We start from the raw sequence: 27,757 nt of genomic DNA, 5'->3' as shown, positions 1-27,757 counted from the left end.
GGTAGTATGGACATTTTAACAGTATTAATTCTTCCAATCCACGAGCACAGAATATCTTTCCATTTATTTATGTCTTTTTCAATTTATTTCTTTAATATCTTGTAGTTTTCAATATACAGGTCATTCACCTCCTTGGTTAAATTTATTCCTAGATATTTTATTCTTTTTGATGTAATTATAAATGGGATTTTTTTCTTAATTTCTTTTTCTTTTTTTTTTTTTTTAATTTTTTATTTATTTATTTTTCCCCTAAAGCCCCAGGCGATAGTTGCAAGTCACAGTTGCACATTCTTCTAGTTGCTGTATGTGGGACGCGGCCTCAGCATGGCTGGAGAAGCAGTGCGTCTGTGCGCACCTGGGATCCGAACCCGGGCAGCCTGCATCGGAGCGCACGCACTTAACCGCTAAGCCACGGGGCCGGCCCTTAATTTCTTTTTCTAATAGTTCATTATTAGTGTGTAGAAATGTAACAGATTTTGTGTATTGATTTTGTATCCTGCAACTTTACTGAATTAGTTTATTAGTTCTAACAGTTTTTTTTTTTTAAGATTTTATTTATTTATTTATTTTTCCCCCAACGCCCCAGTAGATAGTTGTCTGTCATAGCTGCACATCCTTCCAGTTGCTGTACGTGGGACGCGGCCTCAGCATGGCCGGAGAAGCGGTGCGTCGGTGCGATCCCGGGATCCGAACCCGGGCCGCCAGCAGCGGAGCGCACGCACTTAACCGCCAAGCCATGGGGCCGGCCCCTCTAATAGTTTTTTGATCGAGTCTTTAGGGTTTTCTATATATAATATCTTGTCATCTGCAAATAGTGACAGTTTACTTCTTCCTTTCCAATTTGGATTCCTTTTTTTTTCTTGTCTGATTGCTCCATCTAGGACTTTCAATTCTATGTTGAATAAAAGTAGTGAGAGTGGGCATCCTTGTCTTGTTCCTGATCTTAGAGGAAAAGCTTTCACTTTCTCTAAGAATCAATAACAAGTTGCCTTTGAATCAATTGTTGACTGTTCTGTTTTTCTGCTGTCTTCTCACCTGGCAGGCTGGTTCTTGCCTACTCTGGAGCTGTATCTTTCTTGATAATTTAGGGTCTTGATAGGTCTTCCTGGATACCTCAGACATTCATTCATTCATTCACTTCATTCAGCAATATTTATTGATCACCTATTATGTGCTAGGCACTGGAGGAAAATAAGTCAGACACCAACCCTGTCCTTAAGAAGCTCAGTCTACTGGATGAATATTCAAACACAGTTGGCAGTTATTAATGTTGACTTACTATGTAGCAAGCACTCTCACATGCAGACTGTATAAAGCTTTGCATGTTAAAGAGAAGTGATGATGTCAGGCTACAATAGTAGATGCACGATGAGTATAAGACAATTGGAGGAATTTAAATTGCTGAGTTTAAGATTAATTAGGTTCTTCGTTTTCCAAAAAGTTGCTTAAGTCCCTAATAAATATGACAAAAGATTATATACTGTTAATCTTGCTTTTGTGACTCTGAGCTCTTTCAGAAAGGAGTTTAATGTGTTATAAAATGTTACTGTGGGAAAATCAGTTTTTAAATCATAAGTAAACCAAGCAGTATGTAACAGACCCTGCTAGTATCCCACCTAATAACCATTGCCCCAGTCTTCCTTACTCAAAGAACCCCAACTTGGTTTAGGGCAGCAATAAACCCAACTTCCCATACACATAGCTCAGGGTGGCCACATGACCTAGTTCTAGCCAATAAGATTAAAGCAGAAATCTACTGGGTAGGGTTTCTAGAAGGGCTATTGTTTTCCTAATAAAGAAAAACAATTTAGTTTACCATCCTTTAGCCTTTTGCCTTATGTTCTTACCCCTTTCTTCCTGCATAGAACACAGACAAGGTCCTTGGAAGTTGAGCAGCCATTTTACAACCAGAAGGATGAAAAACACTCACTAAAAAGATGGTGAAGCAGGAAGCTATAAGAATTTTTCTTGAGCAGCTGCACCCACCCTTGGACTGCCTACCTCGGAATTTTTTTGTTAAAAACAAAACCCAAACACATGTTTTGTTGAGCCACTACAATAAAGTTTCTGTTACATGCAGTCAAATGCAGTCCTAATGAAGCTGGGTACCTGAGGGTTACTGTAGATGTTCAATAAGAACGTGATTGCCTTTTGACCCTGTTCCCAACACAGACATAGAGGAATCTTGTCAATTTGCTGTTTTCTTGTTTAACTTGAGGGGTGACTCAGGGGTCTCGAGGATGTGTGAGCTTGTTTTGCAGAAGAAAGAGAATGCCTTCAGGGAGGTTGCAATCACTGGATGGCTGGCCCCCAGCTCCTGTTGACACCCAGAAGTCAGATTGCCCAGGGGCTTATCAGGAGTGATCCCTTTGTTTCTCCAAAGCTCCTCTTGCCAAGCCCCTTACTCTATAAAACCCCATGTTTCCTGCTCTTGTTAAGGCAGATTTGAGTGAACCCAGGCTCCCACCTTTTCATTTTGGCCAATTCGAATAAAGCTTACTCCATCTCCAAGCACCAATGTCTCAGTGATTGGCTTACAGCACATCAGGCACACGAACTTGAGATTAAGATGTTTGGTATCACTAACTGATAAACCCTATCTCAAAAGTGAAGGTTTGCAAGAAAAATATTTTACTTTTTATTAGAAGATGGAGAAAAAGTCCTTCTTCTGATTAGAAAAGCAATGGGATTGCCTGCAAAAATAAAAGTACTTTTCTTTTCTTGGTCTGTATCTGCCCATGGCAGAAAGCAAGAAATCTAGGAAAGGAGATGTAAGTTAACTCCTGCTCTCTGATCAAGTGGAATCAAGATATAGATTTCTCCTATTAGGGCAGTGTCTCTTAAAATGTGTCTTGGGATAGTAGGTTCTTGAGAGGCACCTCAGGAAGAAAAAAGCAAGCAAGAAAGAAAAGTTTCCTTGGTCAATAAGTTTAGTAGATATTGCATACAGAGCCCTTTCCTCTAAAAATTCACAGTGGGCTTTACGATGTTAAAGGCTCTGGATAAATCTTGTAGCAAAGAAATTTGCTTAACCCAAAGAAATTTGTTTAGCCCAATCCCTTAAAAACTTAGTAACACTGTTACCGCACCAGGTCCATTTTTGCCCGCTGCCCAGAAAGCCAATCACCGAGCTGATGAGATTGCAGAGAGAGAGGGTTTATTAACACAAGGCAGCCAAGTGAGGAAAACGGGAGAACAAGTCTCAAATCTGCCTCCCCGAAAATAGGGACTCAGGGGTATTTATGGAGAAGGGCGCAAGATGGTCTGAAATGATCGGAGATGAGGGGAGATGAGGTAATTGATGATCTGCGCACACGTAGTCAGGCTTCATGTCTCTTCGTAGGACACGTGTTCACAGAATGGCGGCATTAGCATGCCCGGAGGGTGGAGTTCCAACCTCCTGCCATCAAAAGGGCCCAGTTGATGGGTTGGTGGTCTCAATCCGGCCTGAAGTGGACAAGGGGTTCAGTTCCTGAAAAAAATAACTCAAACTCCCATTACCATGGTAACCCAGGCTCCAGGGAGATGTTATCTATAGGAACCTAGTGGGAGTCAGATAGCGTATTACCTAAACAGCACAGTTAACAATGGGTAAGTTTATCATGTAGATTTAAGTCCTCATCTTCTGTTCTGATAAGTTTCTAGGTAAGGCCATCCCCCCCTTCTTCCTGGTACAGGGAAGAAGATACCTTTACAGATGGAGATTTTCTTTACGAATGTAGATGTCTCTTATAAAGGGTAACTAGAACTAAGAATGGGCTTAGCATGGACCCACCCAGACACCGGAGATGTCTATGGTGATGTCCTGTTCTGGGGGCAGGCCTCCCATCCCAAACTCCTTTGGTTAGTTAGTGAGGGTGGGGGCCAATTCTGATCCCCCACAGTTACTAGCTGTTTAATCATCAATGGCTAACTCTTTGCCGGTTTCAATACCTATTACTAAACTGGAACGTGCACTTTGGAAAACGGCATTAGAGAAATGAATAAAGACAAAAACTTGTAAAATCGAACTAGCTTAAATCCTCAAAAAATCCAGAGCAATGGCTACCCTTTGGAAAGGAATCCAGCAAGACTCAGAGTGGGTAAAAAGATATATTTTATTCACATTGGAGGTAAAGGGAATGAGGCTTACAATGAACAGTAAGTGAAATATCAATGAGAAGTACACAGATTGAGCAGGTGCCAGCAACATGATGTTCCCTGAGAGGGCATTAGTTGATTTTTATCTTGAGTTTTCCAAGTACATCTGGTTTCTCCTTCCCATCAGTAGATCCATAGGGCACTACTAGGGCCTCAAACTGTGGTACACAATTTACAGTAATAACCCCAGGAAGGATTTCATCAGCCCAAGAAGGATTTCATCTTTCTCTTTCTCTTGGACAGTTCCCACGTTTTAATAATTTATACTTTGACTCAAGGAGGGATCATTTGTCTTCTTCCCACTTTGTGACCTAAATACGTAAGTTCTGGCAATCAAACATACACCGAGGTACCCTCATAGACAGCCTCACTCTTTGGTTGTATTCAAGTATTTTTGCACTTCCTTTTGGTGACAAGCCATATCTTGGCTCATACAGGAAATAACAGCTCTGCAGGTTATGTGTGGCAAGTAACTCATTCAGTGGGTTATTCTGAAATCTTTGGAAAGAGGTAGAGGCACGTAAGAACTCAAAGGGAAGGAGGAGTATAAATGAATGTAAACAGACCTTGATTACAACAGCTATTTGAGATTGGCCTCTTTAGTTAACGTCATTGGCTAATATCTTTTGTATGCATAGAGCCAGGTTGGCAGGGAATCAAGTATTTTTATTATCTATCTGAGTGTCTCATCCTCCCCGAATTCCCTTAGGCATTTGACACTGTTGCTTACTTTCTTAATCTTTCTTCTTTTCTTTCATTCAAAGTTTTTTCTTTTAAATAACTTTTATAAGTCCTTCTTTTTGAAAGTCTCTTCATCCTTGATGCAATGCCAGAGTCCTAATTTGTTTCTTCCCAATCCAACACTATGGTCATCTCTCAGTGATCAGTTCTTAGCCTTCTGCCTCTTACATTCAAGGGTTCATAATTTGTCATGATATTAACTATCACTTCTAAGCAGCACTAAATCCAAATCTGGAATTCTGGTTCCTTGTCCAGCTACACTAAAGTCGAGAAGTGTTGAAAAGGGGTTCCCACCCACAGTAACTATAAATGATGTTTCTTCATCCATTACTTCATTGACACCTCCCCACAGCCCTGCCAAATAGGTACTACTATCCCCAATTTACCAATGAGGAAACTGAATCTCAGAGAGATTAAGTAAATTGTCCATGATCATGCAGCTGGTGGGTAGCAGATCAAAGACTCAAAGCCAAGTCTGGTTATCTGACTAAAATTGCTTGTTCTCTATATTACTCCTTATCACTTCTTTCACCAAAATGCTGGTTTTCATCACATCAATGAAGAAAAAGAGAGTCCTAGGTGAAACATTTAGCCTAACCAGTTGGGAACTGTGGGATGAAGTAGTAGGAAGTGTGGGGAAAGTGAAAGCTCAGATGTACCACCTTCTCATCTCCACATCCAGGTTAGCCTTACAGGTAGGTCAAGTAGTGAGTAGCCAGTGTATTGGGATGTGAGAGATGCTGGACAGGCCTACTTTCCTTCAAAATATCTTTCTAATACCCTCCCTACCTCCACTGCTCCTAAAGTGCCCCCTAGATCTTTAGGTTCCTTGGGGTTCCTGTGGCCTCTTAACATGGAAATATACTCAGGAGAAGAAACATTAAACTGAATTACTGACATGTAATCATTCAGCAAATATTTATTAAGCACCATTTATTAAGCAAATGGGATGATATAACAACAACCATTTATATTTGTTTAGCTCTCTAGATTTGCAGAGCCTTACCACAGTCTGAAGTACTTAAAGCTGAGATTATGATCCTCATTTTACAGATGATGTAATTGTGGCTGAGAGAGTCTGAGTGACTCACCCAAGTGACACACCTGAGCCCCACTTTCATAACCAGGGCTCAAACTTGGGTTTTCTGATTTTCAGTCCTATGCTCTTTCTTGATCACAGTAACTCAAGGGGTTTACAGGTGGGAACTCCAAACAAACACATATAAAGAGTTAAATAACAATTCTAGATGACAGTATAAGTAATGTCAAAAGACGAAAAAGTGTCAAATGACTAATATAGACAATAATTACTGTAGGAATGACCAGGAAGTTCACTGCGGGTAAGAGTTAGCAGAGAAGGCCCCAAAAAGGAAGTGGGACTTAAGTCTGGCTTTGGAACCTGGGTAGGAAAAGGACAGTGGAGAAGAAAAGGAGGGCATTCTAGTGTGGGGAAAAGGAAGAATAAAGGTGCAGAGATGAGAAAGTACAAGCCTTATTTGGAGAAAGAATGAGGAGACCAAATTAGCTAGAGAGGAGAGATTGGTATTGGGGAGGAATGGAAAATAAGACTTTAAAGGGGGCACTCTTAAATTTCTGACTAGAGGATTTAAACTTGTCTTGTAGACAACAAGGAACCATGAAAGAGTTTTGAGTGAGACCGTGAAACTGTGAAAGCAGTGCTTGGGCTGATTAATCTGGCAATATGCGTGGTATAGGATCCATTCGTGTGAGGAGAAACTGGAGGTAAGGAAGATCAGTTAGGAGGCTGTGACAGTCAGTCAAGGATAAGGTGACAAGAGTCAGTATTAGAATGGTAGCAATGGACCATAAAGGAAGGCCAATTGTAATTCACACGATGAAGAAAGAAATGTCAGAATTTCATGAAATAGGGAGGGAGAAGAGTTGAAGTTGCCTGAGAGTTTTGAAGCTTAGGTGACTTGAGGAAAGAAGATGCCATGAACAGAAATGAGCAAGACAGTAGGGAAACTGGTTCAGGGAGTTTAGTGTTTGACATCTTGGGTTGAAAGTAACAATGGAAGATCCAAGTGAAACCGTCCAGTGGGCAATTGAAGATATAGAGGTGGAACTTGGGAGAAAGGTCAGGCCTAGAACTGAGTTGACATGGTGTAATGGAAGGAGCTCTGGGAGCCAGGGGACCTGAGGCCTATTCCCTGCTCTGCCACTAACTTACTAAATCATGGGCAAGTCATATCTCTGCCTGTTTCCTCCTTTGTAAAGTGAGAGGGTGCCCAGGCCTAGAAGATTTCTGAGGTACTCTCGAGGACTATGAGTCAACTGAATTTTATTCACGTGCATATATGCTTTCTCCAAGAGAAAATCAAGGGTCAGCTGGGGAAAGGGGATTAAATAATCCCCAAATGCTATGACTATGACAGACCTTGGAACTCTGCTCATTTAGGAAGTAAAAGAGAAAGAGAAGTCAGCAAAGAGAGGAAGTAATAAGAGAGACACAAGTAGGAGGAGAGAAATTTTAAAGCATGGGGATAAAATAGGGAACTAAAATTAAAAGTATTACAATAAATGGAAGAAATATTTATATCAAAAGTGAAAAAGGGTTGATGTATGTTAAATGCATTAAAAATACATTTAGATATATAAGAATACCACTAAGATGCCAATTACAGAAGGATATGAACAGACAATTCACACAAGAGGAAATGCAAATAGTAAACCTATGGGAAAGTGTTCAATCCCACGAGTAATCAAAGAAATGAAATTAACAAATTACTGTTTAAGCCATCCAGAAAGATTTCTTATAAAGTCCAATGGTACGGCTGCAAGGGAACTGGAACACTCATGTGTTATTGTGGTGTTGAAAATTTATGCAGTCCTTTTGGAAATCAAGATCCATAAAAACATTCATGCTCTTTGATCTGGTAATCTCACTACTGGGAACTTGTCCTAGGAACAGCACTACACAGAAGAAAAAAGCCATATGCACTAAGATGTTCAAAGCACAAGGGCCGGCCCTGTGGCGTAGCGATTAAGTGCACATGCTACGCTGCTGGTGGCCCGGGTTCGGATCCCGGGCGCGCACCGACGCGCCGCTTGTCTGGCCATGCTGTGGTGGCGTCCCATAGAAAGTGGAGGAAGATGGGCACGGATGTTAGCCCAGGGCCAGTCTTCCTCAGCAAAAAGAGGAGGATTGCCATGGATGTTAGCTCAGGGCTGATCTTCCTCACCAAAAAAAAAAAAAAAAAAAGATGTTCAAAGCACAGAAAAATTGAGAGTTGTCTAAATGCCCAATAATAGAGGAATAGTCAAATAAAATATAATCTACTGAGGGATGTAATCTTATGTGGCCACTGAAATGATAAATATCAAAGACTGTAACACAAGGAGACTATTTACAATAAAAAGTTTTTTAAAAGCAGAATTTAAAAATATACATACATTATAATTACACATGTAAAAAATATATATTATACAAATTGAAAAAGCACGGAACATGGAAAAATGAAAACAATTGTCTAGGGTTTGGAAGTATAGATGTATATTTTCTTCCAAAATTTCCTTTGATGTTGTCATAGTGGAATTTTTTAATGTTGTTTTTATAAAAATTTTTAAAGAGGATGTGCAACAGGGTGAAGTGAAGTAGAGAAGTCAAAGAAGATGAAGGTAGAGAAAAGATTATTAAAGATCTTATTTATGAGGTAATTTGTGTTCTTCTAGGTACAGAAAAGTGTAGGAAGGAAATCAGATTCAGAGAGTTAAGGGGTGACTCTGTGGTGAGGAAATGAGGTTTACGGTACTCTTTCTAGAAATTTGACAGTGAAATGAATAAGATGAATAGAATGGCAGCTAGAAGAGATAGCAGGGTCAAGGTAACAGTGGTAACACTTTATTTTTGTTTGGTTGGTTTTTGTTGTGGGTTTTTTTTTTTAAAGATGAGATGAAATCAGTTATGGAAGAGACTAAAAATGATGAAGAGGGATAAACAAAGGAACAAGAAAGAGGGCCACCTCTTATTCTGGGACTGCAGGGAAGAAAGGGAGAAAGACAAGGCGGATATAGAAGTAGAGTTATCGTGAATGAAGCAGAGAGAAGTTGAGGTATTAGATCATCTCATTTTTGCAGGAGGCAAGGTAACTCTTAAGGGGTCATAGGGCAGGATGAAGTTGGGGCCTTGAGAAGGTGGAAAACACAGGAAACAGATGCTCTGGAATTTCACTAGGAACTCAGCAAGCTAAGAGGAACGGGGGCTTAGATGAAGTTCCAAGACATGACGTTTCAGTGGGTCAAGCAAGTCTTGTGCTCTGGCTTCATCTGCAATCTTTTCCAGTACTAGGAGAGAGGAAAAGATTGGTCCCCGGTGAAAGTCAAGGCATTTAACTAAAGTTAGAGTGTGAGAGAAGGCAGCCCTAAAGTAGCAGACCACAAAGTCTGGGCAGTTAGTCCTGATTAAGCATAAAGGAGTTAAGTGGACTGGAGATATGGAAGAGGTTGGGTCACTTGTGATGGAGACAGCAGCTTTACTGGGTGGGACTCGTGGGTAGGAGAGATGATAGGCAAGGAGGCTGTAGTCATAGGAATAAAAGGGAGAGAGTGCAGATGAGGAACAGGGTATGTAACAGTCTAGGTAGTGGCCATGAGACTGGGAGACTAGTAAGAAGAAGGCTAGTTCATTTACTCCTAACGGAAAGGGTCCTGGGTAATAGGCGGGTTCTGGATATCTAGGGAGGAAGAGGGAGCACTTAAAAGAATGCAAAGGGGCACTCAGGGGCATTGAAGTCATTTTTTCCCTTCAGACCAGCCCCAACCTTACTCTCCAGAGAGACCCCTTAGAAGCAAATAGACAAGTAAGAGATCAGAGTCAGGTCAGCAAGGGTAGGGCAAAAGAAAAGGAAGGCTGAAGACTCAGGAGACCAATGGGCTGGAAGGTGATTTCAGAGGGGGTGCCTAGAAGTGTAAGCCCACCCTTCTTGTGAATGCCAGCCCAGAAACTCTTACTTCCCAAGGCTTGGGGGTTAGCTCCCCAAGTTCCATACCCCCCATTCTCATAAGCCCATAAGCACTAAGACCATGCTGGTGGTGAGTGACTGGATAGGAGACTCTGAGGGGAGCTGTCCTAGTTCCAGTGCCCTGCCCTGACCTCGGAGCCCTACAGCTTGATCTGAAAGAGCTGGTGACAGATATATCATGTATCTAGGGCAGGAGCTAGAGAAAGAAGAGAGACCAGTGAAGAGCCAGCTCTGGGCATCGATCCCTGTCATCACCCCAACCTCTGCACAAACCTGCTCTACCCCTTGGTGCCAGAACTTACAGCCATAAACACAAGAGCTCCTCCCTCTTTGAGCCATCCCCTCTTCCTTTCACTAAGTACAAGAGAACTGTCAAATATGCTATCAGCAAATATCATAAAGGAGGTCCAGTCCCATTCCTGTTCCAAAGGCCGTTATCAGCTTGGGCCCCGCCCCCTGGGGCTCCTCAGGGTCCCCACCCCATGGTATGACTCAGGGCTCCCTCTCTGCCTCGTGGCTGTACCCCAGTTCAACAGTGCCATGCCTCCAGCTGCATGTGGGGACTCTGACATGCAGGCTCTCTGGGATTGTGCCCTATTTTAGCACCTGGTAGGCAAGACTATCCTGTCCTCAAGGGGCAACTAGGAAGTGGGTGTGGTCACTATGTCACATCCTTGGCATCTGTGATATGCTGGTGCTCCCGCTTTCTGATTCTGGCTATCACCAGCAGATAAGTCAGGCCAATCCTGAGATTACCCGTTTCTCCACCCCTCCAGTTGAATGGTCTGGTCTGGAGGAACACATGCTATACAAGGATGTGGAGGAAAAGGGAGGGGGAAGGAGGACTGGGGAAGATTTCCAGGAAGCCATATAGGATCCAGAAACAGGACCAATGGCCCCAGGAAGGGGACAGAAACAAAGAGAAAGAAGTAGAGGAGGAAGAGTGGCTGCAACTGCCTTTGGCTAAAAAGGAGAGGCCAACTGAAGGGTTTATGAGAGATGGCGTCACATGTGATTTCCCTGCCTTCCCCCAACCCTCAGGGAGAGGGCCTCTCTCCAGGGCCTGGAAAAGAAGAGGAAGCAGCCATATCACGTATCACTATTAGGTTCCCCCACCTTTATCCTGCGCTCACCCCCTTTTCTCTCACTTCCTGGCTTCCAGTGGTACAATCTGTCTGCCCTAGGGATAGGGCAGCCACTGTCCTGGGGGGTGGCTGTCCACCTGCAGCTGCTATCCTCAGGCAGGGACACCAGCGCCAGGGAGGAGGCAGCCGTGCGGGGCTGGGGCCCGCCATTACTGCAGAGCTGCCAGAGCTGAGGTCGATACTTGGCCCCAGTGAGCAGGTAGAGCACAGGATCCAGGCAGCTGTTGGCACTGGCCAGGGGCCGAGTCCCCTTGTAAACCACGTTGACAATGTTCAGCACCCGGCAGTCAGCTTCCAACAGCCTTGCCATGTAATAAATGGTGCGGGTGATGTGGAAAGGCACGAAGCAGACAGCAAAGACAGTCAGCACCACAGCGATGGTGCGGAGAGAACGCAGACGAGAAGACGACTGGGCAGCCCCTGGCAAGGGCCGATACAGGCGCCGGGCCAGGAGCCCATAGCAGACGAGAGTAACCAGGCAGGGCACGCCAAAGAGCAGCCCCATGATTGCTGAGCTGAAGTGTACATAGTGGTCAAATTCCTCAGGCTGAGTGGTGTCATGGCACAGGATGGTGTCCTCCTTGGTGCTGGTTGTGACAAAGAACAGGTTGGGTACAAGGCAGCCAGCTACGACCAACCAAACTGCCAGGCAAAGAAGGCTTGCAAGGTGCGGGTGGCCCCAGCGTAGTGCCCGCAGTGGGTGGCAGATCCCCAGGTAGCGATGCACACTGATGCAGGTGAGGAAAAAGACACTGCAGTAGAGGTTCCAACAGAAGAGAAAGCAGATAAATTTGCAGAGCCCAGTGCCAAAGGGCCAGTGGTTGCGGGCCGCATAATAGTAGATGAGGGTGGGCAGTGACAGCACATACAAAGTGTCTGACAAGGCCAGGTGGAACATGTAGGTGGCTGTTGCATCCCAGGGTCGGAGGCGAAAGAGGAAGAGCCAGAGGGTCGGGGCATTGAGGCCTAGACCCAGCACAAAGACAATCCGCATAGCTCACGGGCAGCAGGATGAACTTGAACTCCTCGTCAAACCGGCTGTCCAGCTCCACCTCACTTGTGCCAGGATCTGTGCTGAGGCCTAGGATTGTGGGCAACGAGGACTCTGCATTGGCCATGGTCCCCCTAGAGGTGGAAAGGGCAGAAGTGAGGATGGCTGGATTTCCCTAGCCCCTCTAGGCCTGACCTGGGGCAAAAAAGCAGAGAATGGGGAGGGCAATGTTTGAAGCATTAGGGGGAGCTGAGAGGAGTGTATTCAGGTGCAACCCAGGCCAGCCTGGCCCTGGCCCGGGCTATCTTGGTCCAGCCAAGGGAGTGGTGGTCAACAGGCAGTGCCAGGGCTCAGGAGGGCAGTCAGTGGACTTGGGTTGTTCTCATTCTGCAGCTGATGCTGTCCTTCAGAGCTTGGCTAGCTGAAGTGGGTGGAGGCCTACCAGGACTGTCCAATGTGGGAAGATGCCCAGATCCAAATTGTCTCCTAGCTCATCACAACAGCTGTGTCCCTGTGAAGAGGGCATCTCTTCACACGTGACTTCATCTCTCCTCTCACCCTGGTCCCTGTGTCTCCATACTACAGTTACCTCTGACACCTTCCCCCAGCCTGGTCTAGCCCAGGAACCCCATCATCACCCATACCCAAGAAACTTGGCATGTTTCCTACCTGGTCCCCTTGAAGCTGAGCCCAGCTGACTCTGTCACCCTTCCCTTTGGCAGCCAGAGGGCATATCCAAGGGGGTGGAGTTGGGGGTGGGGCCTATCCCTCCTCTCTTCCCGGGAGATTGTTAGAGCTAGAAAGCCTCATTGAAATTATCTAGTCCAATCCACTCACTGTACAGATTGGGAAACTGGGGCCAAGCGAGATTACTATTTAACAGCTTCTAAATGACTGTAGGAGGGAGTACACAAGGAAATGTCTGAGTTTACAGATGAAGAGCCAGGCCACAGGAGATAACTGAAACTACAGGAAGATCGCACAAATCTGTGGAAGTGAGCAGAAGCATGGGAAATGAATGTTAACGTGGGCAAGTGCAAGATAACATATTGAAAGATTTTAGAAAATCTGAACTACTGATATAAATCTTAACTGTATGTGCATATAATTATAACAAATGCTTATATAGCACTAACTATGTGCAAGGCATAGTTATAAGTGCTTTAGACTTATTAATGGCCCCACAGGGTCTCTATGAAGTGGATACTACTATTGTCCCTACTTTGCTGACGAGAAAACTAAGCCACAGAGAGTTTAGGTAGTTTGCTAATCAGTGGTAGAGTCAAGATTTGAACCCAGGCAGGTCTGCCTTGAACCAGGCTCTAGCATCCATGTACCTAATTGCTATGCTTAGTTGCCTCTCTAAGCCCCTGGCTTTAGTCCAGGAAAGATAAGCAAATAATTCCTGAGAGCCTACTATGTGCTTGATCCAGTTCAAGGCACTGATAGTTCACTAGTAGTGAACAAAACAGACAAAAACTCCTATTCTACTGGAGCTTACAAACTAGTGGGAGGGAAAAGATAATAAAATTAACAAGTAAAATACATAGATTGTGATCACTGTTATGGAAAAAATAAAGGAGGAAGGGGAAATAGAGAAGGACAAGAGGAATAGAGAGCATTGCTGTTTTAAATATTAGGGTGATCTTTTTTTCTTTTTTTTTGTGAGGAAGATCTGAGCTAACATCTGTCACCAATCCTCCTCTTTTTGCTGAGGAAGACTAGCCCTGAGCTAACATCTGCGCCCGTCTTCCTTCACTTTATATGGGAGGCCGCCACAGCATGGCTTGACAAGCGGTGCATCAGTGCGCGCCCAGGATCCGAACCCGGGCCGCCAGCAGCGGAGCGCGCACACTTAACTACTACGCCATGGGGCCGGCCCCTCGGGTGACTTTTGAATAAAGACCAAGTGGTTGTGAGGAAGAGGAAACGTAGGGAGTTTGGCAGGGACCAGATCATGACAGTCCTTGGAAGCCATTGCGAGGACTCCCTGGCTTTTACTTTCAATGAATGGGAAGCCATTGAGTTAACAAGAGACAAGTGTCAGGATCTGATTTACATTTTAGAAGGATTACTGCCTAGCTCTATGTTGAGAACAGACTGCAGGGCTGGGGGCACAGAAGGAAGACTAGTCCAGAGGCTATTGCCAATAGAGATGATGGTGGCTTGGATCAGGGTGGTAGAGGTGGTGAGAAGTGGTCAGATTCCGGCTAGATTTTGAAAGTGGAGACAAGATTTACTGATGTGGGGTGTGAGAGAGAGAGAGGTGTCAAGAATGACTCCAAGACTCCTGGCCTGGGCAATCGGAAGAATGGACTTACTGTTGACAGAGATGGGGAAGGCTGTGAGAGGGGCAGGTTTGGGGAAAGATTGGGAGTTCATTTTGCAGCCTGTCAATGTTGATATGCCTACTGAGCACATAACAGGAGATGGTGAGGTGGCAGTTCACTCCTCCCCAAGGATGCTAGCCAACATGCTTCCCTTACCGACTCCATCCCTTCCTACACACCACCACTCATCCCTCTCTATCACTCCAGGAGCCCCTGGTCTGAATACAGTAGAGAAAGTACAGAGACCAAGCCTATATGTTTGAGAGCTGAATGCTGGGGAACGCCAAATTGTCAGGAGCTCTGGGCCTGGGGCTCCTGGGGCTAACTAAGGCTCCGTGGCTATGGAGGTCTTGGGCATAGGGGGTAAGCTCTGGGTCTGGAGGACTCTCAGGATGAGGTGGGTAGTGCTCTCAGGGAGGAGGAGCAGGCTGGAGCAAAATCCACTCTGAAGGGAGCTGGGAAGCAATGAGAACTCTGAACCTGATCTTCAGGTCCCGAGAATGTTGCCCAGCTGGATCCTGGGAGTTAGAGGAGGAGGCAGGCCTCCAAGAGAGGCTCTGGAATCTAGAATCTAGATCTCCTGGGGGGGGGGGGGGAACCTGAACATCCTTGCTCTGTTGCAGGTTGGGAGGTGGATAAAAGGTAGGCATGGAGGAAGCAGTCATAGCCTGAGTCCTAGATAGCTGACTGCTGTGATAGTGCATAGAAGGCCCAGGTGTTTGGAGTCAGGCGGACTTGAATTCAAATCCCTATTCTTCCACGTATTAGTTGTGTGACCCTGGACACCTCTTTGTAACTTAGTTTCCTCATCAGTGAAATGGGGATAATAATACCAACCTTTAGGGTTTCCTGAATATTGAATCGGTTAATAGGTGTGAAAAGACTTTGTAAACCATAAAATGTTGCTAATCTATAAGATATTTTGTACTATTACTTTGCTTCCAGGGATGAAGCTGGCCTCTTCAGAGGAGGACAAGCATGATTTGAGGCTTGGCATATACGCAAGGGGACAATCCAGTGTTCACTACACTAGAGATGGCCCGGCCTGAGTCAGCTTCCTGCTCCTACTGCTTCAAACTGGTTTAGCTTAGGTTTCACCTGGTTTAGCTCTGCTGGGTTTCACCGGGCTTAGCTCTGCTAGGTTTCTGCTAGTCCCTGTACACAGCTGCAGTTGCCGCTGCTGCCACCACTGCCGCCCAGTGGCTACTTCAGGAAAAGACCTCTCCCAACATTCCTCAACCAGACTAATGTCACTGTGCCAAAAGGAAGGATTTGTGCCTTATGAAATGCTGCAGACCAAATTCGCTGTCTTCTGTGAAACTCTTCCTCACTTTTGTTTCTGGAACTTTGCATTACTCTGGTTCTCCTATTCCTCTGGATGTTCCCTCTGACTCCTTCCCTGGCTCCTTTCTATCCTCCTTCCTCCAAATGTGACCCTTCCCCAAGGCTTACTCCTAGAGCCTCTTCTCTCTCCTCTCCTCCCCTCTCCTCTCCACTCCTCTCCTCTCCTGCCCTCTCCCCATCTCCCCCTTTCCCCCATCCACCGTTTCTCTTCCTCTCTCTCAACACCTCCTCTCTTGATTTAACTTAGAAGTTATGAATAATTATAATGACCAATGAGACTCTAGCATACAGATCTCTCTCTAACCAAAATTTATCTCTCTCTCACACTCTTATCACAATTGATTTCTACTGAGATCATGGCACATATCACAAACTGCCTGGAATTCTACTCATTTGTATTTTTGTTCATCTCCTCCCGATCCTCCCACTCCCACAGCAGACCCAGAGCTCCTTGAGGACAAGCACCTGGTTTAACCTCTGTCTTTCCCACAGCTTTCCAGGTAAAGTTATGATAACATACGTTCCAGGTATTTTTTTTTCCAAATTATATGTCTTGTTGTCCAAAAAATGCCTTCCAATTCAGAGCTGAGAAAATAGATACCTTGCACATAGTAGCTGTGCAATAAATGTTTGTTGAATGAATGAATGACTCAGTTATAGTTTCTTGAATTGAATGATTCCCACGTCTACAATCTAAGCCCTGTATATATTGTTTGCTGTAGGACATATCCACTTGAGTATCTCATTGACATGTAGAATTTAGTATGTCAGGCAAAGTTTATTGCCTTCTTTCCCCTAACAGAGATAAAGAAGATATATGGATACCATTGTTGCTGATATCCTTCTGTTCCCCTACTCCTCGTCTTTCCAGTCCTCTCCCTCTTGGCCCCTTGCATCTAATATTCATAAATGTCTTGATGACAGCTTCTCTGCAATGTTTGCTATTTCCTTGGGGCCTAAAGAAGGAAAAGGAGGAAAGGCATGGTTTCTAATCTCTTTTTCTGAGTTGAGGGAGGGGGAAGGAAGGAGAGGGAGTGAAAAGGAAGGGAGGAGAGAAGCGGGGAGGGAAGGAAAGAAATGAGGGAGGGAAGGTAAGTGAAATCCTGGGGAAAATGCAGGCTTTGGAGTCAGACAGACCTAGAGTTTAACTCTGGCTCTATCACCTACTAGCTATATGACTGTGGATAAGTCTTCCTGAACCTCCATTTCCTCATATGTAGAATGCAGATAATAGCACCCATCTCGTTGTGAGGAGAAAATGAGGCAGTGCGTGTAATGCATAGTGTCTGGCAGTTATCACCTTCTTCATCATTAGGAATTAAAATATAGGTGAATTTGAGGGTGTTAGAGATTGGGAAGTTCACCCCAATTGCTTGGGTTTTCTTTAGAAAGTGAAAAAATGAGGCCACCTGCTAAGAATAAGGTGCAGTGTGGAGTGGAATAAGACCGTCACTCAATCTTGATGGAAAGAAGCAGTAATGTGAAACCCTAGAAAATCCAAACTTACTCATAAAATCATGAGAAAGTAACTGGCTCCATATAATTGCACCCAAGTTAGCCTTGTCCAGGGGTCTTTTCTGTAGTGTGTCCTTTTAGTCTTTCTAAATGTTTGTTCTTTATCTCCAGCAAGGCCATTAACAGCTTTAGAGTAGAGACCAGGACCGGTGTGTCCAGCGCCTAGGACAGCATGGGAAGCATCTTTTTCTACCATTTGATTCATCTGTCTCCTTTCCATCCTCCCCCACCGAGCCAATGCCATCATCCAGATCCCACTTAAGTCTGCTGGTATGCTTTCAGTTGCAATGACAGAAAATTCCAACTCAGCTGACTGAAAAATAAGGAAATTTATTATCTTGCATCTAAGTCCAGGAGTGGGCAGCTCTGGAGTTGGCTAATTCAACAGTTCAACAATGTCATTTAAGGGCCGGCCCAGTGGCTTAGCGGTAAAGTGCGCGCGCTCCACTGCTGGCAGCCCGGGTTCGGACCCCGGGCGCGCACCGACGCACCGCTTCTCCGGCCACGCTGAGGCCGCGTCCCACATACAGCAACTAGAAGGATGTGCAGCTGTGACATACAACTATCTACTGGGGCTTTGGGGGAAAAAATAAATAAATAAAATTATAAAAAAAAAAAATGTCATTTAAAAAATCCTGATTCTTTCCATCTTTCTGATCTGCAACCCTCAGCGTGTTGTTTAGCAACTCACATGATCACAAGGTGGCTGCTGCAGTTCAGACACTGTATCCAAACATGGCAATATTCAATGGGAGGAGAGGAAGGCCTCACTTCCTGTGTGTTTATTTTTATTACTCAGGAAACCTTTCCCAGAATCTCCCTAGCATATTTCCCCTCGCATCTCAGTGGCCAAATTTCATCATGCCTATAACTATACCAGTTACTGGCAAGGGGGATGAAATGACCATGACTGGCTTGGAGGAGCAGAGAACTATGTGGCGGAGGGTGGAATACCTAAACAAATGGAGATTCTGCCCTCAAGAAGGAAGGGGGAGATGGCTATTGAGTTGATAAACAATCCTGTCTGCTGTAACCCCTTAATGAATAACCAGTGCCTTCCTCACTCAGAGATCTGATCATTACTTCCTAACTGGAAGTCCTGGTTGGGAATACGATTGGGGTATGCAGAGTGAGGGTGGGTAAGAACCTGAAAATACCTCTCTCATCAATCTGTCATAGGGGCCAGGAGCTCCACAATTAGAGATGCATTCCTTTGCCTTCTTACTCTTGCCTCCTCATAAAATGCAAATACTCTTGCTCAAAATGAAACTATGATGACAGTTCTCTTTGGGAGACTACTAACTGAAAGGGACACAAGGAATTTTCTGGGGCGATGGAAATGTTCTATATCTTGATCTGGCTGGTGGTTATATGTGTGTATACATAGGTGAATTACTTTCCTGTTGCTGCTGTAAAAAAATTACCACAGACTTGGTGGCTTAAAATAACACATTTATTCTCTTACAGTTCTGAAGGTCAGAAGTCCAAAATCCGTTTCCCCGGGCCAAAATCAAGATGTCAGCAGGGCTGCGCCTGAACTGCAACAGCCACCTTGCGACCATGAGAGACTAGGGAAGAATCCATGATCTTGTCTTTTCCAGCTTCTAGAGCTGTACTCCTTGACTGTGACCCCTTCCTCCATCTTCAAAGCCAGCAGCATAGTATCCTGCTTCAGTCCTCACATTGCCTTCTGTCTCTGTAGTCAAATTTCCCTCTGCTTCCCTCTTATAAAGAGACTAGTGATTACACCTCGGGCCCACCCAGATGATCCAAAATAATCTTCCCATCTCAAGATCCTTAATTTAATCACATTTGCAAAGTCCCTTTTGCCAGATATGGCAAAATTCATATTAGGACCTGGTATCTTTGGGGGCCATTATTTAGCCTACCACAGTAGGTAAAAATTCATCAAGCTGTGCAATTAAGATTTGTGCATTTTATTGTGTGTAAATTATACTTCAATCAAGAAATACACATACTCCTGGAAAAGAGATAATGATTTAGGTTCAATCATAATTATGAATTAAAGACCTACCAGATCTACTTTCTTTCTGCTGAGAGGACGATGGACCTCAGTTGAAAGAGTAGATAAGCCTCAAGTGTGGGTCTGAAGACAAAAATGGGCTGAGGGCTAGTCCAAAATTACATTCATTCTGACTTTTCACCTTCCCCATAGACACCAACCTTGGCAAGTATACGACTCTTCCCTGTATGTCCAGCATTAGTTTCAATCCCACTATGGTCCCTGCAGAGTCTGGGCTTCTAGCTCTACCCAAAAATCCCTGAGAAGAAGAGTTACAGCAACTAAAAGACAAGGCCCTCGGGTGCATACTGGCAAGGAATGGCAAAAACTAACACAGGTAGCCGTGCAAAGGGAATATAGGACAGTGATCCAGCACCCACAGTGGGGAGTGGGAGGTAGTCTGAGCCACAGCCATAGGCATGCTCTGAGGAATGGACACCCTGTTGTGAAGGGTGAGGGCTGTGTCTATGCATAGATACTAAAGACCAGCCAGCTCTATAGGGAAGGTGAGGGAGGGCGTAGGGTCCTGTATCCCTAGAGCTTGGAGGTTCTGTCTCTACATTCTTCATGTCTGTGAAGCCTGGGTCTAGGCCTGGGCCCTATGGGAAGGACAGCCAAGAAAGAAAGATTACTTTTGTTGCTGCCATTGTGGGGATCTTGGCAGCTGTAGGACAGAAATATCTCTAATTCCATGAGCAGTCATACGAGGCAAGGGAAGCTGCTTAGAGCCTATAGCACGGACTTAGTTTCAGAGATTGGAGAGCTGTGGGGGAGGGTTTACTCTAGGTGGGGGTGATACAGATGTCAACTGCCTAATCCCTCCACATGCAACATCCTGCCAAGAGAACTTGCCCCTGGGCCAAGAATCCTTTGTTACTTTCCTCTCCAACAAGAGAAGTTCAAGGCTCACAGACATGTGCACACACAGCTCAAGACACTCAGCCTCCCCTCCCCCACCCCCACTCCCATTTACAGGAGATTGACTGCTGCTGTGCACATAAACTGGGGTAATCAGGGTTTCTAAACATCAAGCTTCAAGAGTCCCAAGTCCCAAGTTGGGGGGAGGGGGCTGGGGAAGGGGTACTCTTTCCCATACCCTTGGCTTTTGTGTGGCCTGTAATAGCTGATCATGAGATATAGAAAGATTGGAGTGCGACACAAGGCTCTCCTTTCAGAATCACAAAGGCCTAAACTTTGAGTCCTCCTATTTCTAGCCCTCATCACGCTTTTCCTTTAGTGTTTCTGACTCCCTTTTGATCCCAGTCCTCAGGTTCAAGGCCTCACAAGGCCAAAACCCTGTAGTTTCCCTTCTCAAGCTCCCCTGACTTTAATACCATCAGATTCAACCCCCTACCCCCACCCTGTCCCAGCAGCAAGAGCCAGCTAATCTTTTAGCTACTAATCTTTTAGCCACTAATCTGCTTTCCAAAGTCTTGGCACCTGAGCTATTTATAAAGCAGTGTTTTATGCCCCCCCTCAGAACCCTATTCTTCTCCCCTGACCCCCACCGATCTAATCACTCAGAGGATCTTGGGTATAAGAGGCTGGGTAGGTGAGCATAGCAACCAGAGCTGCAGACGTATGTGAGCTTCATCTCTCTCCCCAGGTAATAGTCCAAAGTCCTCTATTTCTAGCCCATACTAGGTCCCATATCCCTTTCCCTTAGCACCCCTGCTTAATATATCAAGGAGCACTTGAGGGGCACCTTTCCTGACACAGCTGGCAGGCACTCAGGCTGAGAGACCCTGCAAGAGATCTCTGGAAGCTCCTCTAAGCTCACTCCTTTGGCCAGACCTAATATGCATCAAAGAGAAACACTAAAGAGACATCTTCCTCTCTCTAAGGGCCCCTACTCCAAGGCCTAGCACCTGGGGACATGGATGGGGATAAGGATGGCATGGTGATGACTAGCTTCAAGGAAGGCTTTCAACCTCCATAGAGGTTTCTGCCACCAACAACCAAGAGCATGAGGGCACCAACCCCTTTTCTCCTACATCTTTCTCCTTTCTTAGCTGAGGGTTAACGCCGCTGTGAGGTGAACTCAGGCTCAGAATCCATTGCAGGAGCAAAAGCAGACAGAATACATTTTTCACTCATTCATTCTTGTATCTAACAAACATGTCTTGGTGCCTACTGTGTGCCAGGTCATGTCCAGCCTCATCCAGTCCAATTTTCCTCACACTTTTCTGGATGGAGACCTCTCTCCAGCCCCTTTCTAGACAAGTTCCTTCTCTCTGAAGGCTTTCAAGAGCGCCCCAGCTATTCCAGAAGCCCAGCCCTTTCTGGAGAATAGACAGTACGGTTAGTCAACAATTTGTAAAAAATAGGAAGATTTTTTTTTTCCTGTATCCAGGATGGGTGAGAGTATGGCTGAATAAGTAACCTTGGCAGGAGGGAGAAGAGGCACTTGATGGTGGTGAGGTGTCTAAGGAGGAAAGGTTGCATCACACTAGGTGTGTCTGGATGGTATACCAGAGTGGGGTAAGGAGAATAGGAACTAAATGAGCCTTCTTCCTTCTTTCCCTCTTCCCAGAAAAGGCTCAACATCAACTCCATGGCCAACACCTCCAAGTAAGTAAGAATTTCTTCTAATTCTCTGATTCTGTGACTTGTCCCCTACCCAAACCCAAGTACTTGCCTTTAGGGTAGAGGCATTTCCAACCTCTCCTCAACTTGGGGCTTGGACTCTACCCCAATTACCTCCACCTTTGTGCCATTTCATGCTCCTCGGCCTCTTCTCCTAATCCCAGGAATACTTCTTTTTCTTTTCACTTCCCTTTCTTTCCTCTCCCTTCCTCTCTTGTTCCCTTCTGTCCCAATCCCCCTCGCTATCCTCTTTCTGATTTTCTCCTCATAGAGTGTTTAAGAAGACCTGCTCCAATGGGAAGGTGAGAGAACTTGGCCCAGCTGGGCAAATAAGAGGGTAAAAGGGATAGGTGGGTACATCCTTCAAGGTCTCAGGGGTTTGGGTTGGGGATTTCAGGGGGATCCATTCAAAGATGATTATAACATGGGAAGTTGTTCCACAACAGCTTTCCATCTACCTGGGGAAACGGGACTTCGTGGACCATGTGGACACGGTGGAACCCATTGGTCAGTGAGTCCAAAAAAGGAAAGAGCCTGGGGAGAAGGGAAAGGGAGACAGGGAGTAAAAGAAAGCCAAGAAAGGACCATGCAGAAGAGGAACCCAATTAAAGGGAAAAATGGGAGGAACCATTTCAGGGATCAGCTTCTGTTTCATGGTATGAGTTTTCCTGACCAGGGTGCCTGCCGTCTCTCCCTCTCTCCACAGATGGTGTAGTCCTAGTTGACCCTGATTACTTAAAAGGTCGAAAGAGTAAGTAAAAATCCCTGTTGATCTTTGTATGTGCCAGGGACCCCAAACTGAAATGTCACACATGCCAGACAAGTAACCTGAATGAGTGGACTGGCCCAGTGGACCAGAGGGGTATAAGAAAACCAAAAAGTGATGGGAACTGTGAAAGCCTGTCTGGTGGGGCTAATAACTGGGAATTTCAGCCCAGTGTGGCCAAATTTTCTGACTGTTAAAGAGGAACTGGAAATGAAGCTCAGAATAAGACCTTTAGAGGCCCAAAGTCTGAAAAGATTATGGTGCCCCTTCCCCAAATATTCAAAATAGATATATTCACAAAGCATAAATAAAACTTTATTTTTCAAAATTACACAAAATTTACATGTGTGCTGAAATTAAAATAGTTTCTTTCTAAAATTTCTGATTTTCCCCATTATTGTTGGTGGTGCCCATGCTTTGCTGTTGATCTGAACATGGGCTTAGAGTGCCTATGGAAAGATCCAATACACCAGAAATCCATATTTTTATGCAAATTTACTGATTTTCAAATGTCGGCAACTAATTAAAAGATTTTTAAAGGCCTGGATAGATGAAAAAACTTTATTTTACTGTAGGCTGGATGTGACTCTCAGGCTGCCATTTTGCAACCTCTGGTATATGTCTTTCCATCTCTCCTTTTGTGTAGGGAAACCCCTCATCTTTTCTGTAAAAAAAAAAAAAACAAACACACAAACAAAACAATAACTACAGCAAGTAACAGCAAGAGAGATTACTCTGGCCACAGTTCTTTAGATCAAGATTACACTGAAATATTTTTTCACTGCTTTTTTTTCTTTTAATTTTTACTCTGTGATTATGACTAGATTGAAAATTGGGTTTGAATTGAAAAAGGCTCAAAACAAATTGATGAATACTAGTTCAGATGTAACCTTTAGATATTGTGGAATAAAATTGCCTTAACCTTTCAGAATAAACAGTGTGGGTAAGGAATCCAACCAGTTTTAAATACCAGAAGAACTCTGGGGTATAGCCAGTAAATTAAACAACTTATTTAAGACTCTCAATTACTCTGTATTTCTAAAACCTAAATCATTTTTTCACTTTCCTACAAAATCTTCAGAATAATCTACAGAAAGAAATCTTTAGTTTAAAAATTGCATGTTGATCCAGGAGTAAGACATGTTTTTTCCTTTTATCCTAATCTTCCTTATGTCCTTTAGCAGAGTTTTATATTATCATTTGACTTGCGTATATTTCTTAAATTTATTCCTTAGCCATTTTATACGTTTTGTTACTTTTATAAAGATAATCTTATACGCATCATATTTTCTAATATTTTTTTTTCTATCGAGGTGCATGTATTGATGTAAAATATAACTTACCCTATACCATTGAGTGATAAAGGCCAATTGTAGGGCAGGATGTGTGGTTGCGTGAATAAAGTGTTGTATAACAAAAATCTATCTGGAATCTCTCGGTATTATTTCTTACAACTGCATGTGAATCTATGACGATCTCAAAATAAAAAGTTTAATTTTGGGCCGGCCCGTGGCTTAGCGGTTAAGTGCGCGCGCTCCGCTGCTGGCGGCCCGGGTTCGGATCCCGGGCGCGCACCAACGCACTGCTTGTCCGGCCATGCTGAGGCCGCATCCCACATACAGCAACTAGAAGGATGTACAACTATGACATAGAACTATCTACTGGGTCTTTGGGGAAGAAAAAAGGAGGAGGATTGGCAATAGATGTTAGCTCAGAGTCAGTCTTCCTCAGCAAAAAGAGGAGGATTAGCATGGATGTTAGCTCAGGGCTGATCTTCCTCACAAAAAAAAAAAAGTTTAATTTCAAAACAGCAATGAGAGAGAAGTTGTAAATACCTAAGGTGGCCTTATGTTTGATTATAGAAACAAACAAAGTTGGGAAGCAAATGCAACAGATATTAATAGCAGTTATGTCTCGAATAGGATGTATAATGCTGGAGCTTTGATTTATCTTTTTGTTTGTATTTTCTGATTTTCAAACAATTAATAAGTATTATTTGTATAATAAACACAAATATAAATAACTTTAGAATAGATGTTGAATTAAAAAAAACAAGCTATTTCCTAGCACAAAAAAGGATGATTCTAAACTGCTAGAGAGCCAATAAGATCTTGGGCGGGGGGTGATGCCCTCCCCACATGCGAACAGCTGGATGTGCCAAAAACAATTCATCTGATTAACCCCCTCACCTCAGAGGTTACTGTATACCCTTCTGCCTCACCCCTCCTGATCTTTTTCTGTCTTATCCCTCATCTCTTTCATTTCTTTCCTCCCCCTGCTTCCTTCCAGCCACCTCTTTTCCTCTCCTTCTCATCTTCGCTGTCTTTTCCTTTCCTTTGTCCCTTTCCTTTTCCTTTTCTTTCTCTCTCCCTCTCCCACTTTAATTGGCCATAATTGAGAACAAAGGTGAATTTATTTGTTGTATCTTTTGAAAATTGTTAAGTTTGCCTTCACTGCAGAAAAATTAGAAAATACAGATGAAGGAGAAAGAGACTGTAATCCTATCACTCAGAGATAATCATTAATAATATTTTAGTTCATATTTTCTGTGCAAAACTATATTTTTATTTAAAAAATGCTATACTATAAATAATGTTTTCTAATCTTCTGTTTCATCTATGTCAATATATAAAAATCTATGAATTTTTAAGTTGCCTAGTACTATATTGTATGGGTGTACTGTAACATATTTAGCCAATCTTCAACTGCTGGACATTTTTTGCTATCATAAACAACCCTGTAAAGTACATACTTGTATATATATCTTTTCATACTTGTCCAATTATTTCTTTAGACTACATGCCTAGAAAAGGAATGAATGGTCAAAGGGTAGTCACACATTTTTACAGCTTTCTATTGCCAAATTGCCCTCCAAAATGTACCAATTAACTCGCTCTCCTGCAGTGTATGAGGCTGCCCGTTGCCCCAGTCCTTATAAACACCACCACTATCATTACTTTCAGTCTTTGTTGTATCTTTTGAATATAGATTAATTTCTCTTGTTCTTAATTTTAAAAGCAGACAATCTGGCTGTTTGATATTTTCATCTCTTAAAAATACTAAAATAAGTTGCTTTCTAGTAGTGTGTAGCTGTTGGTAGTTTTCTTTTTTTTGGGTCAGGGCTCCTGATAGAAATAAGATTCTCCACCCCTGTTCGACATCTTTCCTTCCCTCGATCTCTGTCACTCTGCCCTTGGCCAGGTATCCCCCTATGCCCCATCCCACACTCCACGAGTGCATTAAAGAGGCTTTCCATTTGCCCCGGATCTTAGGTACCAGCTGCAAAGTATGAGTTCACTTATAACTGGCCAATATTCCCACAATTATCATCATCATCCACATTTATAATTAGTTTACAATTTCCAAAGGGATTTCTTATACATCAGTTCCTCACAACCATCCTATGAGTTAAGTTGGGCACACACGAGTCTGGGCTTTGGAATCAGACAGGCCTGGGTTGAAATCCTGGGCCGTCACTTAACCGCCCTGAGCTCATTTTCTCTACCTGTAAAGTGGATATAATAATACTTCAGAGGATTGTTTTGAGGTCTAAATAACATATATAGAGCTCTTAGTGCAGTCCTATTATTGACAGGTGAAATAACTGAGGCTCAGAGAACTCAAGAGATTTGTACAAGTCATATTCAAGCCCAGGTATCCTGACCCTAGAGAATTATGTAATGAATAGCCTCTACCCACCACCTAGCTTTAAAAAGAATTATAGCAACAAACTGAAGATTCCATGTGTCCTTCCCTAATCCCATTCCCCTTCCTCCCTCCCACCTCCTTCTCTCCTTGCCTCCACCCAGGTAACCATTAGCCTGAATTTGGTGTTTATTATTCTCATGATGCTTCTATACTTCGACTCCATATTTATATATCTGTGAGCAACTTTGGTATTGTTCCATATGCTTTTTTTTTGCTGAGGAAGATTCACTCTGAGCTAACATCTGTGCCAATCTTCCTCTGTTTTGTATGTGGGTCACCACCACAGCACAGCCACTGACAAGTGGTGTAGGTCCACACCCAGGAACTGAACCCAAGCCGCCCAAGCAGAGCATGCCGAACTTAACCACTAGGCCACAGGGCCAGCCCCCTGTTCTATATGCTTTTAAACTTTATATACACGGTATCAGATTGTGCATATCATTCTGCACCTAGCTTTTCTACTCAATAGTTTTCGAGACTTAACCATGTTGATACATGGAATTATAGTTCATTTATTTTAAACTCAGTTTAGTATTCCATTATATGACTATACCACAACTGTATTACCCATTCTCCTGTTGATAGATATTTAAATTATTTCCAATTTTATGCCATGACAAACCTTGATGCAATAGACATTCTCATATCGATCTCCTTATAAACATGAGCAAGAATTTCTCTAAATTCTCTTTAGGTCATAAGATATGAACAGATTCAGTTTTACTAGATAATGCCAAACAGTTTTCCAAAGTGGTTGTACTAATGTATGCTTCCACCAGCAGTGTATAATGAACTCCTATTGCTACACATCTTTACCAACACTTAGTATTGTCAGACTTTGAAATTTTTGACAATCTGATGGGTGTGAAATGTTCTCTCATAGTCGTTTTAATTTGCATTTATCTGATTATTAATGAGAATGGACATGTTTTCATATCTTATTGGTCATTCTGTTTTGTACATCTGCAAAGAGGCTATCCATATTCTTTGCATCCCTGTTTTTTGTTGTTGTTGTTGTTTGGTTTTTTTTTTGTTTTTATTTTTTGCTGAGGAAGATTGGCCCTGAGCTAACATCTGTTGCCAATCTTCCTCTTTTTGCTTGAGGAAGACTCGTCCTGAGCTAACATCTGTGGCAGTCTTCCTCTATTTAGTATGTGGGTTGCTGCCACAGCTTGGCCACCGATGAGTGGTGTAGGTCCACGCCTGGGAACTAAACCCGAGCCACCAAAGCAGAGTGTGCCAAACTTAACCACTAGGCCATGCGGCCAGTCCCTTTGCACACTTTTATACTGGGATATTTTTATTATTGATTTGTGGGAGTTCTTTATATATTATGAATGGTAACCTTTTGTTTGTTATATGTGTTGCCAATATTTTCTCCCAGGTGTTTGCTTGTTTCATTGTTTATAAAGACTCTTAATGTAAAGAAGTTTTAAATTTTACTGTAGTCAAATGTATTAACTTTTCTTTATGGCCATATTGTTTC

General features: G+C 43.6%; 3 protein-coding genes across 3 annotated transcripts in view; 1 reads left to right on the top strand and 2 right to left on the bottom strand.

Moving 5' to 3' along the window:
• Positions 1-4,084: 4,084 nt before the first annotated feature.
• P2RY4 (pyrimidinergic receptor P2Y4) lies at positions 4,085-12,095 on the bottom strand. The gene has a single exon (XM_087427356.1). It carries the CDS (start codon positions 12,000-12,002, stop codon positions 10,953-10,955), a length of 1,050 nt encoding a protein of 349 aa, XP_087283482.1. The 5' UTR covers positions 12,003-12,095; the 3' UTR covers positions 4,085-10,952.
• The window catches only part of ARR3 (arrestin 3), a 21,946-nt gene continuing 6,208 nt past the window's right edge, over positions 12,020-27,757 (top strand). Inside the window, exons 1-5 of the mRNA XM_014794884.2 lie at positions 12,020-12,154; positions 21,706-21,782; positions 22,069-22,099; positions 22,244-22,304; positions 22,504-22,548. Of these exons, the coding sequence (XP_014650370.2) occupies positions 12,020-12,154; positions 21,706-21,782; positions 22,069-22,099; positions 22,244-22,304; positions 22,504-22,548 (349 nt within the window). The remainder of the gene's footprint in view (positions 12,155-21,705; positions 21,783-22,068; positions 22,100-22,243; positions 22,305-22,503; positions 22,549-27,757) is intronic.
• The window catches only part of PDZD11 (PDZ domain containing 11), an 18,127-nt gene continuing 13,480 nt past the window's right edge, over positions 23,111-27,757 (bottom strand). Inside the window, exon 8 of the mRNA XM_087427357.1 lies at positions 23,111-23,227. The gene's annotated coding sequence lies outside the window, so the exon portion shown is untranslated. The remainder of the gene's footprint in view (positions 23,228-27,757) is intronic.

The sequence above is a fragment of the Ceratotherium simum genome, chromosome X, assembly GCF_057802395.1.
Source record: "Ceratotherium simum simum isolate JZ-2026a chromosome X, ASM5780239v1, whole genome shotgun sequence".
Lineage (NCBI taxonomy): Eukaryota > Metazoa > Chordata > Mammalia > Perissodactyla > Rhinocerotidae > Ceratotherium > Ceratotherium simum.
Note: the sequence above shows the minus strand (reverse complement) of the source record. Positions and strands in the feature narration are given on the sequence as shown.

Excerpts from the sequence above, each read along its gene's own strand:
- P2RY4 (XM_087427356.1), bottom strand. The coding sequence starts at position 12,002 with ATGCGGATTGTCTTTGTGCTGGGTCTAGGCCTCAATGCCCCGACCCTC.